Source organism: Pipra filicauda, unplaced genomic scaffold (genome assembly GCF_003945595.2).
Source record: "Pipra filicauda isolate LSUMZ 115617 unplaced genomic scaffold, ASM394559v2 scaffold400_size1120237_pilon, whole genome shotgun sequence".
Classification (NCBI taxonomy): domain Eukaryota; kingdom Metazoa; phylum Chordata; class Aves; order Passeriformes; family Pipridae; genus Pipra; species Pipra filicauda.
In genome coordinates, this window is record NW_024104533.1 from 93,719 (window position 1) to 108,798 (window position 15,080).

Sequence of the window (15,080 nt, forward strand, 5' to 3'; positions counted from 1 at the left end):
CTTAATTTCTAGTAGCTGTCGGCGTAAAAAAAAATCTGCTTGTGTATGACAAGGACAGCAGAAACAGACACAGAAAGACCCTTTTTTCTGCATAAGCACTAGCCTGCAAATATAGTGTGGAAAATGTTAATTTTATGTTTGGCTACGATGAGCAAAGGCAGAAATCCCTAGCTTCTAATTAGTGCATTATTATTGTATCTCCGCTTCAGATATCAAACACCAGTTCTCTTCTTAAATGTGCAAATAGTAATTATCATTACAGTACTATACTGATTTAATATAGTATTTGAAAATATTTCCCTTTGCTTTTTGCTTTATTTCGAAAAGTTACAGTGAAAAGAATGCTGAGGACCTTGGACTGCTTATATGAATCATTCTCTCTGTAGTTTTTATCTTTGGCAAATGGGTAATTTTTAATCTCCATAATCAGCAACCAAACATAAGAGCAACAAGTAAGATCATTTATTTATCTGTACTGTCAATATTTTGAGTTCTTAGATTATAATCAAGTGTTGTTGTAAACGTAAAGTATTTTATGGATTAATATTTTTCAGCATGATGTAGATCTTTGCTTAGTACAGAAGAGTGGTTGTAATTACTTTAGATATATGGAGTCACAGCCACAAAAATTTTTTTTCTTGCTGGTTCTTTGTTAGGATGTTGGTTTTGCTAGTAATGATGAATTGAAGAAAAAAATATTTTTTTTTACCTGTAGAATGTAGTTTAGGATTTTTATTTCTTTCAGAAGCGTTTCTGTTATTACTAGTACACTGTTTGCACTGATTACTTATATGATGAATCATATTTTTGGTGTATAAAAGCCTGTAGCAACATGTTCATCAATCATTATTAATGCAGTGCTCAGTATGACAGTATCAGTGTGATATGGCTGTAATCAAGTGATCAGAGTCAGACTTCAGAGATCTCTATGAGACTAGCACATATAAGTATGGGAGGGAGATATAAATAGATATTTAAATATACTGTTATTTTGTCTTAGTTGTAGCATATTAACGCACACATATTTATAGGGTACTTCCTTAACAAAAGGTCCAGATGTTTTGTGAACCACTGTCATAAGCTGATTTTTGAGTGGAGGACAGTAGCCAGCTAACATAGCATAATAGCATTTTTGTGCTCGGCTGCCTCTGTCCTTATCAATCCTAGTCAATTTTTTATTTTTTTTTTACCATGTCCCTCTGGTGAGGATAGCAGTAAGAAATAGGTAAGCACGTGCCTCTGCTAAGACAAAGGAAAATATAAGCCTTTTAATAAGTCTGAATGTTTAGAGCATATGAGCTTCAGGTGGTTATTGTTTAGAGGGTAGGTTAAGGAAAGGCAAGCTCAACAGTGCTGGAAAGCAGCGGTATGTGATTCTAGAGAAGAAGGTTGAATCTGTGACCATCGACTTTTGTAGTCAACATCCACTTGAAGTAGTTGGAAATGCCTTTTCCCTTCCCCTTGCGCTCATGTGCTGGTGCTGCAGTTTCTATCCCCATGCAGCCTGGTCCTGCCAGCTGCAGGATGCTGCTGTCCCTCTCCTTGTCTTGGTGGGAGCAGAGCCCTGGTGAAGAAACGCTGCCTGGTCTGCATTCCCGCCGTGTTGGGGCAGCTCCAGAGTGTAGGAAAGCACTTTCTATACAGTGAACCTGTGCCTGGTTGCTTTGAGCTTTGCTGCACTGGAGTCAGAGGTTTCTGATCAGGGAATTAACTGAAAGCTTTGGAGTTGTGGACAGGGAAAATGAATTTGTTTTTTATTTTTTCTTTGCTTCAAATGAACTTAAATGTCATTTTGAGTAAGGTCAATTTTATCAAAAACACCTGCTTTCCCCTACCAGTTTCTCTGCTCTAAGAATATTCTCTAGGACCTTCAAAATATGCTTGAGAAAAGTACTGACTTAAGATACAGTTTTTCTAAGAGGAAAAACTGCAGGCTGTTTGATCTAAGGCAGACAATTAATAAATTATAGACTAAAGACTTAAAAAACTAGAATAAAATGTGTATTTCTAAAGATTTTTTTGAGAGCAGGTTTAAAAAAAGGTTCCCAACACAGATGATGATGTGGCTGATAGAGAAGAAAATATGGAAGTGTGATGTAGGTGTGTCCAGATGGGAATAACACTTAGTAGGGAGCGTGGAAGTCACAGTGACCAGGAGCAGGCTGAGGAAATGGGACAGTAGGAGATTGGATATTGTGTTGGCTTGGGGCACTTGCATAGCCTTGGGCTTGTCTTGGACTCTCTTTTTCTCATCTTTTAGAGCTTAAACCCAGCCTTTCCTTGTAGAAAGCTTTGACTGAGGAGTATGTGATGGTTTCTTAACATTGATAAATTATCAAAAAAGTAGTAAATTCATCAGCAAAACCAAGGAAAGGATTGAGCAAGAGTAAGTGTAGTAACTAAGTTTAGTTTGGGCTTGGCTGTTAAAGAAAAGGACTCTTTGAAAGGCCAGGCTGGATAGATTAGGGTATTGTAGGGATCAAGTGAAATCATTCTGCCTACTGAGGAAGCAGAGAGACATGAAGCTGAGAGACGTGGGGTGGTGATAAAAGGTTTGTCCCCAGGGTCCTGGAACTTCTGCTGCTTATATATCAGGTGATTGATTGTAATTCAGCTATTGGCAGGTATTTGGATTTACAAAAAGTTGAAAATAAAGGATCCAGAACTGTTTGATCTCAAATGCAGACTGGGTTGACACAAGCACATCCATCAAGATTTTGGGAGATGGCTTTTTGGAGACTCAGATGTGGGATTGGAGGAAAGAAGAAATCTTCATAGCTAATGTAGTAGAAGATCTTACAACTTATTTAAATTTCATTACACATAATAACAATATAAGCAACATCAGGGGTTATAACTTCAGTCCGCAGAAAATTGCCTCAGCAGTGGTGGGATAAATGGTTTGTGAGCAATCTGTGTGTAACAAACGAGTTATTCTCCTCTCTCAGTGCAAATACTGTTTAACAGCTGTATGCAGGTTCAGCTTTCCAGCAGAGAAAGCTGGAAAATACTGAGGCAGTCTTAAGGCATCAACTCACATGTGATGCTGACTAAATGCAGATGGCTTAAGTGGTTCCTGTCTTCAGTTTTACGCTTTGCCTATGTCTTGAAGAAGGCTGCTGCTGCTGCAACAGTACTGGCTGAGTGATATATGAAATATGTGTGTTTACATTTATGAGCCAAATTGTAAAAATGTGTTTAGGAGCAGAGTCACATAAGCCAGAACTTGTAGCTGCTAAAATCTTGTGGCTGAGAAGCATGAGAGCAGCATTCCTTGTGTACTGGATGTAGCTGAGGAGCTAGAAGTAGTAAAAATGACCGTGATTCAAAATGGACAGAGAAAAAGCCCAAAGTTTGTTTTATTTGGGCTGTTAGCCTGTTAAATTGGATTAGGTAGAAAAAAGCATTCCAGTAACTGCAAGAGTGTAGTTTAGCATGGCTAGAAATGGCAAGAATTCTCATGACTGTTCCTGTCCTTTGTTTGCCTGTGAAAACTTTCACCTTAGGCACAGATGCCAATGCTGACAATTTTGGGACATAGCAAAATTATTTGGAGCAAGGGTTAGTTTTTCAGAGCAGCAGTGCTTGTCATTGTAGAGGGGAGAAAAAAAATCAGTACAAAAGAGCTAGAAGAAGTTAAATTTATAGACTACTTGGCGAACTTTGGGATTAGGTCCGGGTCTAGACTCTGACATCTCGACATCAACTAGGGAAACACTTGCATCATCTGCTGTGGTGTGATTTTGCAGTTCTGCAGAGGCCTGGATGAAGAGCAGGTTAGTCCTGTTGCCACACACACAGAAGAGCCTAGATGGAAGGCTGATTGCAAACACTGGGGATCAGCTTCTGCAGCATATCAGGAACTTACGCTCATTTTGTCCTGTGTTGCAGAAGTGCAGATAATAGTGGTTCATCCACAGCTGGATAAAGGTGTAGGCACAGTTGGTGTAGTTTGGCAGGAATGGACTACAGAGACACTGAATCTTTCTCGGAAAGTGGATTTTCATCCTGGGATATTAGGTAATTGAAAAATCATGTGGCAGGGCTGGTTTTCAGAAGCCTTCTCAATGTCATCCCTGAGGAAGGGTCTTCTGAGCCCAGAGGAATTTGGCATTCTGAGTGGAATATTCCTCTGCAGGCATGAGGACCTGATGGGTGACATATTCAGGTCTCAGTTGATTATAGCAGATATCCAAGACCTTTCCAGTACTTGATGATGACCATATGGCTGCTGTGCTCTTTGCAAAAGCCTTGGCTGAGGGAAAAGAAGCTTTCTACGGATATAATGATAATGCAGCAGGAACCATCATCAGCGTTTTGGTTCCAGACACTGATGTGTTGCAAAAGACAGTCAGGAGAGCTAAGCTGTTGTGTGGCGTGGGAAAGTGTTCATCAGCATCTGTGTGGGTCCTTGCATCAGCCAGAAAGCAGCTGTGAACTGTTTCATGGACAGTTCGAGGTTTGCTCACTAAAATATCAACAGGCTTTGACTACAGCATAGTTTCCAGTTAATAAGCCTTCCCCCTGGTGAGTGAGAGAGGATTCTAGAAAAGGGAGTGTGCCCAGCATGTCCTGTTCCTCTTGGTGACCTACCAATCAGCAGTTGGTGGGAAACATCAGATAGCTGGCCACTTCTCATATTGGGCTTTAGATTGGACTCAATCTGACTGGTTAAATAGAGCTCCTGGCAAGGCACAGATGCAATTCGAGAAACCCCACATTGCAGCATAGAGGGGGGAAAGTGTCCTTTTGTAAGAACAAAATTAACTTGACCTATACAAAATGAAAAGATGGTTTTGGACAATCAGTCATGTATTCGAAAGCAAATGGTTACAAGAAGCTGTCTGCTTTGATTCTGCCCGCAAGGTGGAAATCCCACAAGGATGGAAAGCAAAAGTCTGCCAAACCTAGTGAGCTTAATAGTTTTATTTTGGTACATTCACTCTTCAGAAATTTTGCATTGTAAGGAAGAGAGTTACTCTTGGGGGGGAATATATAATTTTTACAGACAAAATCCTTCATTGTCTTAAAAAAACCATGACTCCTTGAGCAATGGGTCACTGAAGCCTGGTCCCTGATGGCATTGTCTGCTGTCCACATCTTCTCCTCCCTCCCCTGGAAAGCTGACTGCCCTCCTTATTACCCATTCCCCATGTCCTCTGCTCTGACTTATCCAGGTTCCCAGCTAAGAGAGTGATGGGCCCCTCTCTTCCCGCTGTGCTGATGGCTCAGGTGCCCATCACACCCACAAAAAAAAATCTTCCCTCTCTCTCTCTCCCCACCCTTGTCGCGCCTGCCTGGTTTTTATGCCAGTTTCCTAATTATTTGAAATAATTGGTTTATAGTCTGACTGGGAAAAATTTAGGATCAGTCTTTTGGAGAAAGTAGGGAAAGGTTAATAGCATTAAGCAGAAGCAACAGACTCACATCCCTTAGTTCCAGTTCATAGTTCTTCCTCACCCTACAGAGAGTAGTGTATGTTATTAATGTTGCTACTAATCTTATCCAGCTTTGCATCTCTTTGTCTTCATCCAAGAAAAAGAAAACCACCTTAAGTATATACACTTAGCTCTAAGAATATGAATAGCTGAAATTCTGAAAAATAAAGAACAAAGTTAAAGTTACAGAGGGTCACAATAATCCCAAGAATTTATACAAAGATGTATTCTCTTTTCCCACTTCCTTTCCTATTTACTGAGCTAGTTTGCTTATAGTAGCCACTTGATATGCTCAGGTTGCCAGAAGACTGAAGCTTTGAGAACTCTGCGCAGCAGCTTGTTTTTGTTACTGTGCTGTGCTGGCTTAGGGTTTGGGCTGGTATTAAAAAAAACTAAAAAAAAAAACCTAAAAAAAGTTAAATATTTGCTGATGTGTTTCCTGCCTCCCACTCACTGTGTTTCAGAAAGTCTTCAGAAGAACTGGACATGGATAAAGTAACAGCAGCCATGGTACTCACCAGTTTATCCACCAGCCCTTTGGTCCGCAGCCCTCCTGTCCGACCCAATGGTAAGCCTTCGGAGCCAGGGGCTGCGGGGAGGGGTGCCAGGACCGTTCATTTGGGGATTTGCATCCAGGACTTGTGGCCATGGTGGAGAACAAAGGCTGTCTTCTGGTATGCTGGGGTTCATACTCGTCAAACCTCGTCAAAGCCTCTGGTGCAGCATTGCTGGAAATGAAATCTTTTCTGTAACTATAGCGGCTCCAGTTTATGAAATGGGAGATACCCCATTCCATAAATGGGATATGAGGACTGTGTAAGATATCCTGACCTTACTGAAACACTAATTTTCTGAAGATCTTGTTTGTATTTGCACATATAGAATCTTAGAATTGTAGAATGGTTAAGGTTGGGAAAGACCTCTGAGATCACCAAGTCCAACCATCAACCTCCACCATGTTCACCAGTGAACCATGTCCTCAAGTGCCATATCCAGTAAGTGATAGCAGTTGTTCTTGTCCTCCACTCCATGGAAATCAGATCATATTTTACCCAAAACCACAATGAGGCAAAGCACTTGGCTGAAAGGCCAAGCACTAGCAGTCTGTACAGCAACAGATCTGCTTCTGCAGATGCACGATTAGACCCTCAATTCCTGTGCTCTTTGTAACTCTCTGATGTCTTCCATCAGATCTGTAACCCCTTTAAAGACTACTTCATTTATAGTATGGCAGAAGACACACAAATAAAAATAAATATAAAAAGTTCTTGGTAATAAAGAGATTAATAATTAAATATAATTAACCTGTGCAAGATTGACTGGAGTTACAATAAATTTTCAAGTGTTCTGTTTTAAGGGATAATTTAAATTAGGACACCCTTGTTAGGATATCTTAGCATTGTTTGTATGACACTGGCTCTTCTTTTAACTTACTCTGCTAAATAGAGATTAGATGCCCTTCTGTAAATAACTGGAAGACTGAGGAATACTTAGAGATGCAAATTAAGAGGGATGTAGTCTTTGTATTTCTTCAGGCAATCCACTGAATGATGTTCTTAAAAAGAATTCATACCAAATGTCACATCTTTAAACATTTTTAAACAAACACTGTGGCTTTTCCATTTATTTCCAGAAAATGTAAGTTTTATCCATTTAGCTGGAATTCTAGCCATGAACACTCGTGGCTCTTGTTTGTGTACTTTCCAGTGTTGAAAACCAGAACTGTTTATGGAGTACCACTGCTCTGAGGAGCCCTGGGAAACCTCCATCAGTGACATCCCCAGTGACTGTCCTGCTTCAGGGCAGGAGGTTGCCAGCCCCTGGGGGAGGCCAACAGAAGGATAAAAACACACCTGCTCTCCAGCTGCTCAGCTCACAGACAAAACCACAGCGGAAGATGGATCTGTGCTGATGTGCCAGGAAGGGATTTGTCCCCCGCTGCATCCCTGGTCCCGGGGAGCTGCTCTGCTGTGGGTAAGGCAGTACTTGCCGCCTCAGACAGTCTGAGCAGCTGACACTTGTCAGGAACAGCAGTGCACCTCAGCTTCCCAACAAGCCTTTTGAATTGCTAATAGGTAAATGGTGGCTGTTAGCTACCTTTGATATTTCTTGGTGTACTCTGAGTGCTCTTTGATATTTTTTCACACAGCTTGTCTGCTTGTTTCCCAAAATCTGGGAAGACTAGCCTGAAAAAGTAATTCACATGTTTTCAAGTAGTCACAGACAAGGTTTTGAAGCTGTAGTTGGGCACCTTTTCCCTGAATATCTTAGTTTCGCCTGACTAACTAAGTTGTACTAAGGACTTAAATAAAAGTGTAAACACTTGATAATATAATGCTCATTTGGTGTTGCAAGGCTAGGCTCTGATCCTACTAATATGAGCAACAAATGTACTAATGATTAGTTCTTTCTACATGCTTTTCCAAAAAAGGCCAGTTAGGAGCAGTGTAATTAAAGAAACATTTCTTTAAACAAATGGAATTTTTCCTAGCATTAAAAAAAATAACATTAGCATTAATATTAAAGGCAGATCTGTGCTGGAATTATTGGGGATGATCACCCATGTAAACTGGATCAGAGTTTGGCCCTTGTTTCCCTGCAGCTGAGTAATATTTGGTCTGGTTCTCTTTCACGCAACTCCAGCAATGTGAAAAGAGCCCCAAAATAAGAGTAAGTTGCATTTATTTTTATTTTAATCTTCTTCACATTGACAGATTTGTTAGTATTAATGAGAACCAGTGTTAAGGGTTTTTTGCTGTTGTCAACCTCATTCAGCCTTTTCCATGCTACTTCAAAAATGTTCTTGATTTGCATCTCTTTCTCAGCAAGGTGAGGAGAAGCTGTAAACCCTGAGAATACAAAGTACCACCATAAATATATCAGAAAGTAGTAGTTGAAAGAGTGCTGTTTCCTTTGTTTTTCTTAAGAAATGGAAATTTTAAGCTGTGCTAAGGTCACAAGTTGATACCAGATGTATTTCTTGGCTTTGGCACAAGACTGAAGTACAAATACTTATAAGAAACAAAACCCACCTTCATTACAGTCACATGAAGGCTGTAATCATGAGCCAAAACATGATAGTTTTATATGTTAACTTATTAGCTACCAGAAATCTATATGTCCTTTTTCAAAGAGGAATTGGAGGGGTAGAGGGGGAGGGTCGATCCAGTTTATGCAGAGTGGCCCTGCTCAGTAAATCAGTAACTCAGGGACTTGGCTGCTGCCTACTCAAGGGGGCACTGCATTCTGTTTTGTGAGCAGCTGATGTTAATGATTTAGGATTTCATCCAAAACCAACTGAATTAGGAGGAAAAAAACAAAAATTCGTTGGTTTTGGGGTAAGCTTTTGATAGCTTACTTTCTTGCTGATATCATTAGTTAACTTACCTGTAAGACATTGAGAAGGAGTGAAGGAGTGACTTCTGCAGAACTCTTAAAGGCAGGCACTGGCTTGAAAAGACTAGTCTCACACTTAACTATTGTTTCATAAACAGATAAGAAGTTACTTGCTTACCAGCTCCTAAGTCAGGTATTGCACAATGCTCAGGCACTACAGTGTCATTGGGAACAGCTTCCAATGCCTCAGTTAGCGAGAAGCCGCACCTAAACCGTCCGTTCGCATGTGCTCAAGCCCATAAGAACCTGGGGCTTCTGCCAGAGCTGCCTGTGGCTGCACCACTGGATGTGCTCAGGCCATGCCTTTGCTGAGCTGATGACCTACATACTCCTCTCCTGCCAAAAGCCCTTTAAGGGCTGGGAAGAGTTGCATGCCAATGTCTAATGCCTGAGGACCTCAGCACATGAAGCATGGCTCAAGCTGTGCCTCAGACTGCACAAGCAGTGCTGTTACTCCCACCCACAGTGCTGTAGAGTGTAATCTGTTCGTTAGAGTGTCTGCCTACCTCCTCATGTCAGGGGAACTGCTGCCGTGAGGAGGCACTTCCTCCAGTGAGTAGGTGTGGAGGTGATCCAGTGTCTGTATTTTCCCGTTCTGAAACTAAATGCCTATCAGTACACCTGTATAAAGAAGATGGGGTATCCCAAGGGGTACGTACCACCTCATGTAGGCAGAGGCGTGTGTACTGAGAGATGATGAGATGACAGAGTGTAATTATGGTTTTCTTTCGTGTTTTAATACTGGGATGAAGATCATGTTTTTGCAGATCTGCTTAGTGTTCTGGGGCTCAGAGTGTATGTCCCCTCTCCTTTTGGCAATGTGGAGCTTGCTCTCATGACCGTTACAGTCATGTGTTCCTGTTAAAAGTTGAGGATGTATTTAGAATCATAGAATAGTTTGGGTTTGCAGGGACCTCTAAAGATCAATTTAAATGTTCTCCTTTAATCATGCATGCAATATCTGACTGTTTATTGCTGTTTATGCTCCAGAACAGGTTATTTTTCCAAACCCAGCATTTCCTTTTACTTTGAGGTTTTTTTTAATAAAAAAGGAAAAATCAAATGTGGAATATGTAATTTGTGTGCAGTGGGATAGATATGGTTGTCCTCTCTACATCCAATGCTTTCGCTTTCCTTTATTGAACGTACAGTTAATTACCAACATGGCATCTAAGCCTTAGAAAAAAGAGCTCCTTAGCCCTAAAACAATGATACTCTTGTAATGACGGTTGTTGTTGTTTCTTGACAGAATCCCTGAATGGATCTTGGAAAGAAGGAGGATTTGTGCCTTCTAGTACCAGCAGCAGTGGATACTGGAGCTGGAATGCTCCCAGTGACCAGTCCAACCCATCCACCCCATCTCCACCTCTGTCAGCTGATAGCTTCAAAACTTTTCGGACACCTTCCCAGCCAGATGATGGTATTGATGAAGGTGAAACAAGCAACCTGCTCTTCGATGAACCCATTCCTAGGAAGAGAAAGGTTAGCCTTATGTAAAATTCCATGCCCATGGGCAGACAGGATGTTGATAGGCTTATTTTGTTGCGAGAAATCACCCAGTAGCTCTGTATGTGTATTCTTCCTTGACATCCAGTTAACATAGGTACTTAGCCTAGTCACTGTGTCTCGTTCAACCTGGTCACCTCCTGCACACACATGCTGCCATCAGCACCACATATTTCCTGCCAGATGGTGAGGTTCTACAGAGCCTCCTGCTCAGGAAACACTAGAGTAATTTCCAGAAGGTGTTGCCTCTGGCCATTCATGGGATTTCTGTCCTACTTTGACAAATCCTCTGTGTGCAGGATGCAACAGGCAGCCTTATATGTCATCACAAAAACTGGATATGACCTTAATACTCCTTGTTCCCTGGAAGTGCTGTTTGTCTGACAGCATGTCAGATACCTTAATACTGTGAAGCTTTCTCTGCACAAACATATGGAGTGAAAGAAGGAGAGAGAGAGCTCAACTTGATGGCTTTTGATACAGTATTAGCATTGGCCAAATTTATCCTCAGAGTGCAAAAGCAGACTAAATAAAACACAATGTAAAATAAAAAAAAAGGGTCCAAAACTAACCCCAAAAAGCACTCTTATGCTAGCAAGCAAGCTCCTCTGGAAGAAAAAGAAAACAAAGAGATGGCACTAGTCCAAGTTTCCATCCCTCCCAACACAACGGGACAGATTTTTACATACCAAGATGAAAAAGGGCTTTTTGTAAAGAGAAAAAACAGAGAAATTATTCCCCTTAGTGAATTTGTTTCTGGCTCAGTCTGAGACAGTTAATTGCTTCATCACCAGCAGGAAGAAGTTTTAATGATTGTTTAAACCTGTTCAGATTTATCCTTTTGCTCCAGAAGTTGCTTATTTGCTGACCCACGCTGTTCTTCCCTTGATCGTGGAAGAGGATTTTAAAATGTTTGTGTGTCTTGCTAAGAAGGAAAAGTATTTTGGAGGACACCTCTGTTATGATAAATTAGAAGTTATAGCTGATTGTTAAACTAAAGACAGAGATGATTTGGGGGCATATGGGACAGGAGAGTAGGGGTGCAGAAGTGTGCTGGTTTGCCTTCTGCTTCTCAGTTAATGTTCATCGTAGTCGCATCATTCTCACTGCTCAGCTGTGATGAGACAGATGGGTTTGCAGCTGCCATCTTTATTGTTTTCTAAGTTGCTTTCAAATATTTCTATTTATGTTCTCAACATAGGTCTATTACACTATCTGTTCTAGTTCACAGGGATTTTGCTTTGTATGGCAAATATTTTATGTAGATAAACAATAACATTCCATGCCAAACTTGGTTTTATAAATAAACCTACTTTCCTGCAGGTTTTTTTATTCTGGCCAGAGCAGAATACTTGATCTAAGTACAACTTTGCACCTTTAGAAGCTGAAATAAATATGTTCAGGTTATTTCTTCTTCAGGGCTGCAAAAGTCAGAAGGAATAAGCCTGTAAATAGAGTGATTGGTAACCTTACTTTTACTCATTAAAGTTTCTTCCATTTCGTGTTTGGAAAATGTCATGTTAGGAGGCACTTCCCCTTAAGAAAGTTGTTTGCTTAAAAGTTTCCACTAATGTAGTTATTCCTCACCAAACCATTTATGTTCCATTATTTTCTTAAATAAAACATTAAATCTGAATAGGCAATTTTTGAACTAGTCAGAAATTGAAGCACAGGTTTTGTTCTTTATTTCTACTCAGTGAGCTCTCACTTGATTATGTTAAAATACACTGGTTTTTGCAAACTCCTAGTACTGACAGTTAAGGATCTTATGGCATCAAAACCACAGTGAAGCTAAGAAAATGGTCTTACCCTCAAACTGGGGATGGATGTTAAACCATGCTGTGTTCGTAAAGATGCACAGGGTGTTTGTGATGTCACACTGGAATTCCTAAAACCTAAATGATAAGCATGACCTTCATCTTGTTGCCATAGTTGGTGGTTGGTTGTGTGATTTTGAGCTGATAGTAGTATTCAGTATTATATTATAAAAGTAAGAAAAGTGTCGGTCAAAATTGCTAGATAGATTGTATTTAATTGGAGGGGGGAAAAAGAATTCTGTATCTATTTGAATGATAGTTGTAATATCAAATAAAAGAATAGAGATGGAATATTGCAATTTTATGCCAAAGTAGATATTTTTCATATAAACTGTGTGATAAAGTACCTCAGGTCCCAAATCCCTTAGCAACTATACTTTCAAACAGATGTTAGACTGAGAAGTAACTGTGAGAACATGTTACTGCAATCAACTTATATTTTAGAAAGCCCATCAGCTGAGATTATTTTTTTGTAAGTTATATTCTAACCATCATCTTTCTAGCAAATGCTGAAACCATCAACTGACATGCAGTTCCAAAGGGTTCAAACTGAAGAAAGCACCAAGTCAACTTTTGTTCAAGACACTCACCTAATCTTACATGTAACTAAAATTACATAATACTATATTTTGAAGCTCTTCCTTGTGTTAATAATGTGTTCTGTAATAATAGAGAAAATTATTTTTGAGAAGTATAAACTATTGAGACTTTTTTTTTAATTTAAAAAGTACAAAATTGGTTTCATTTTCGAGTAAAATTAGCTTTTAAATATCTACAGAGTTCTGCAACATTTGTGTTGTTACCACACACTGTGCTTTACATTAAGACTGGTTTTCTCCAGTCTTCAAAACATCTAAGATTGGGATGCTTATAACCTTGTTGGCTGTGCTCTAAATCAGTGATAACTCAGTTTAGATCAATGAAGTTATATTAAAGAATATCAAAAGAATATTAAAATGAGATTATGCACATTTTTTTTTCTTTTACATGGTGAACACTGCTTGATGGCTTCTCATTCCCTTGTCTGAATAAGCATAGCTGCAGCTTCTGAATGCAGTAAAAGCAGTTTTTTCCAGATTATGGGTGAATATTGACATAGCAGAAGCTAAAGCTATGGTTTTCTGGCACAATATTTTTTGTATTTTGCAAATTCCATGAGCGGAAACATTTATAAGAGCTTGCTTTAGAAGGTGCTTTGCATTCAGAGAGAAGTCCTCATCAGTTTTCTTTTTTTGAAAGAAGTGTAGAAAGTTTTATATCATCTGCCTCCTTTAGTGGGGAGACAAATTGGAACTTAAAATGAAAAACTTTGCCAATGAACGAAGAGAGGTAAAGTTTTGTCACAAGCTACTCCTGCAGCTTTTCACTGGGATTCTGTGGAATTCAGTAGGGTGACACACTCAACAGAGACTCTTAGATCATCACAAATTTGGAAGAACCTTCACAGTGTTTGGTAACTGTTTATCTGTTTTAGGTGGTTTGGTTTTTCTTTTATCTTCATAGAATTATGGAATCACAGAATTGTTTAGGTTAGAAAAGACCTTTAAGATCATCGAGCCCAACTGTTAATCCAGCACTGCCAAGTCCAGCACTAAATCATGTCCCCAGGCGACACATCAACACGTCTTTTAAATACTTCCAGGGCTGGTGACTCAACCATTTCCCTAGGCAGCCTGTTCTGATGCTGCCAACCCCTTTCAGTGAAGAAATATTTCCTAATATCCATACAACTTCCATACATCTAACCATGATTTACTCATAATTTTCAGAACTCCATGAAGGTGATGTTCAAATGCCTGTGGAAAAACTGTGGGAAGGTACTGAGCACAGCTGCAGGGATTCAGAAACACATACGGACCATTCACCTTGGGTAAGAGAGCAGTCTCTTCGGAAGTCTAAAGGATTTGGTCTGGCAGGGGAGCAATTGCACTTGGCTGGGGAGATGAACTGGATTGTCCGTGGCTTTTCTGTCTCATATCCCTAGGTTTCTGAGGAATTGGTGGAGTAGTGGGTCAAGGCAAATGAGCACTTATTCCAACAGTGAGGCACTTCCTTTCCTGAAGTTCTGTGAACTTTCCTGAAAGGTCAAATACAGCTCTAGATCACACTGCACTTCCCTATCAGCCTCACAGCTCAGTGGCATTTACATGGTACATGCTGTTTCACATCACATCTGGGATGACGCTGTGCAGAAGACATGTTTCAGGGTCTTGCATGAATACTTTCCAGCTTTGTTTCACATCAGGTCAGATGCTTGCACCAGTTCTGAGTTGAATTGATGCAAAACCAAAAAAAATTAATGCCAAAAAAAACCTCAAAACCACAAAGCACCTAAGAAACCTGAAAAAAAAAACAACCTGACCCACAATTCCATGTTGTAATGGTTTGACCCCAGCTGGCTACTAAGTACTTTGCAGCTGCTTACTTACTATCTTCTTCCTTCTCTTATGGGAAGGAGAATCGAAGGAAAAAAAATAAACCTCATGGGTTGAGATAGGAACAGTTTAATGATTGAAAAAAACCCCCACAAACTAATAACATTAAAGATAATATTAATAATACTAATTATGGTTATGATAATAATAATTGTAATGAAAAGGAGAGAGAGAGGAATAAAACTGAAAAGAAACAAATAATGCTCAATACAATTGCTCACCACCCACTGACCAATGCCTAGCCCATCCCCAAACAGCAACTGGTGGCTCCCAGCCAACTCCCCCCAGTTTATATACTGAACACAGCATTCTATGGTATGGAATATTCCTTCGGTCAGTTCAGCTCAGCTGTCCTGGCTGTGCTCCCTCCTGCCTTCTTGTGCCCCTGCTCACTGTCAGAGCACAGGAAACTGAAAAGTCCTTCACTGAAAAGTAAGCACTGCTCAGCATCAACATTATTCTCATCCAAAATCCAAAAGACATCACTG

General features: G+C 40.0%; 1 protein-coding gene across 3 annotated transcripts in view; it reads left to right on the forward strand.

Moving 5' to 3' along the window:
• Nucleotides 1–15,080, forward strand: part of ZNF704 (zinc finger protein 704) — a 129,598-nt gene that overhangs the window by 57,349 nt on the left and 57,169 nt on the right. For all 3 annotated transcript variants that reach the window (XM_027750452.2, XM_027750446.2, XM_027750431.2), the window contains exons 3-5: nucleotides 5,903–6,006; nucleotides 10,084–10,316; nucleotides 13,927–14,027. In XM_027750452.2, the coding sequence (XP_027606253.2) occupies nucleotides 5,903–6,006; nucleotides 10,084–10,316; nucleotides 13,927–14,027 (438 nt within the window). The remainder of the gene's footprint in view (nucleotides 1–5,902; nucleotides 6,007–10,083; nucleotides 10,317–13,926; nucleotides 14,028–15,080) is intronic.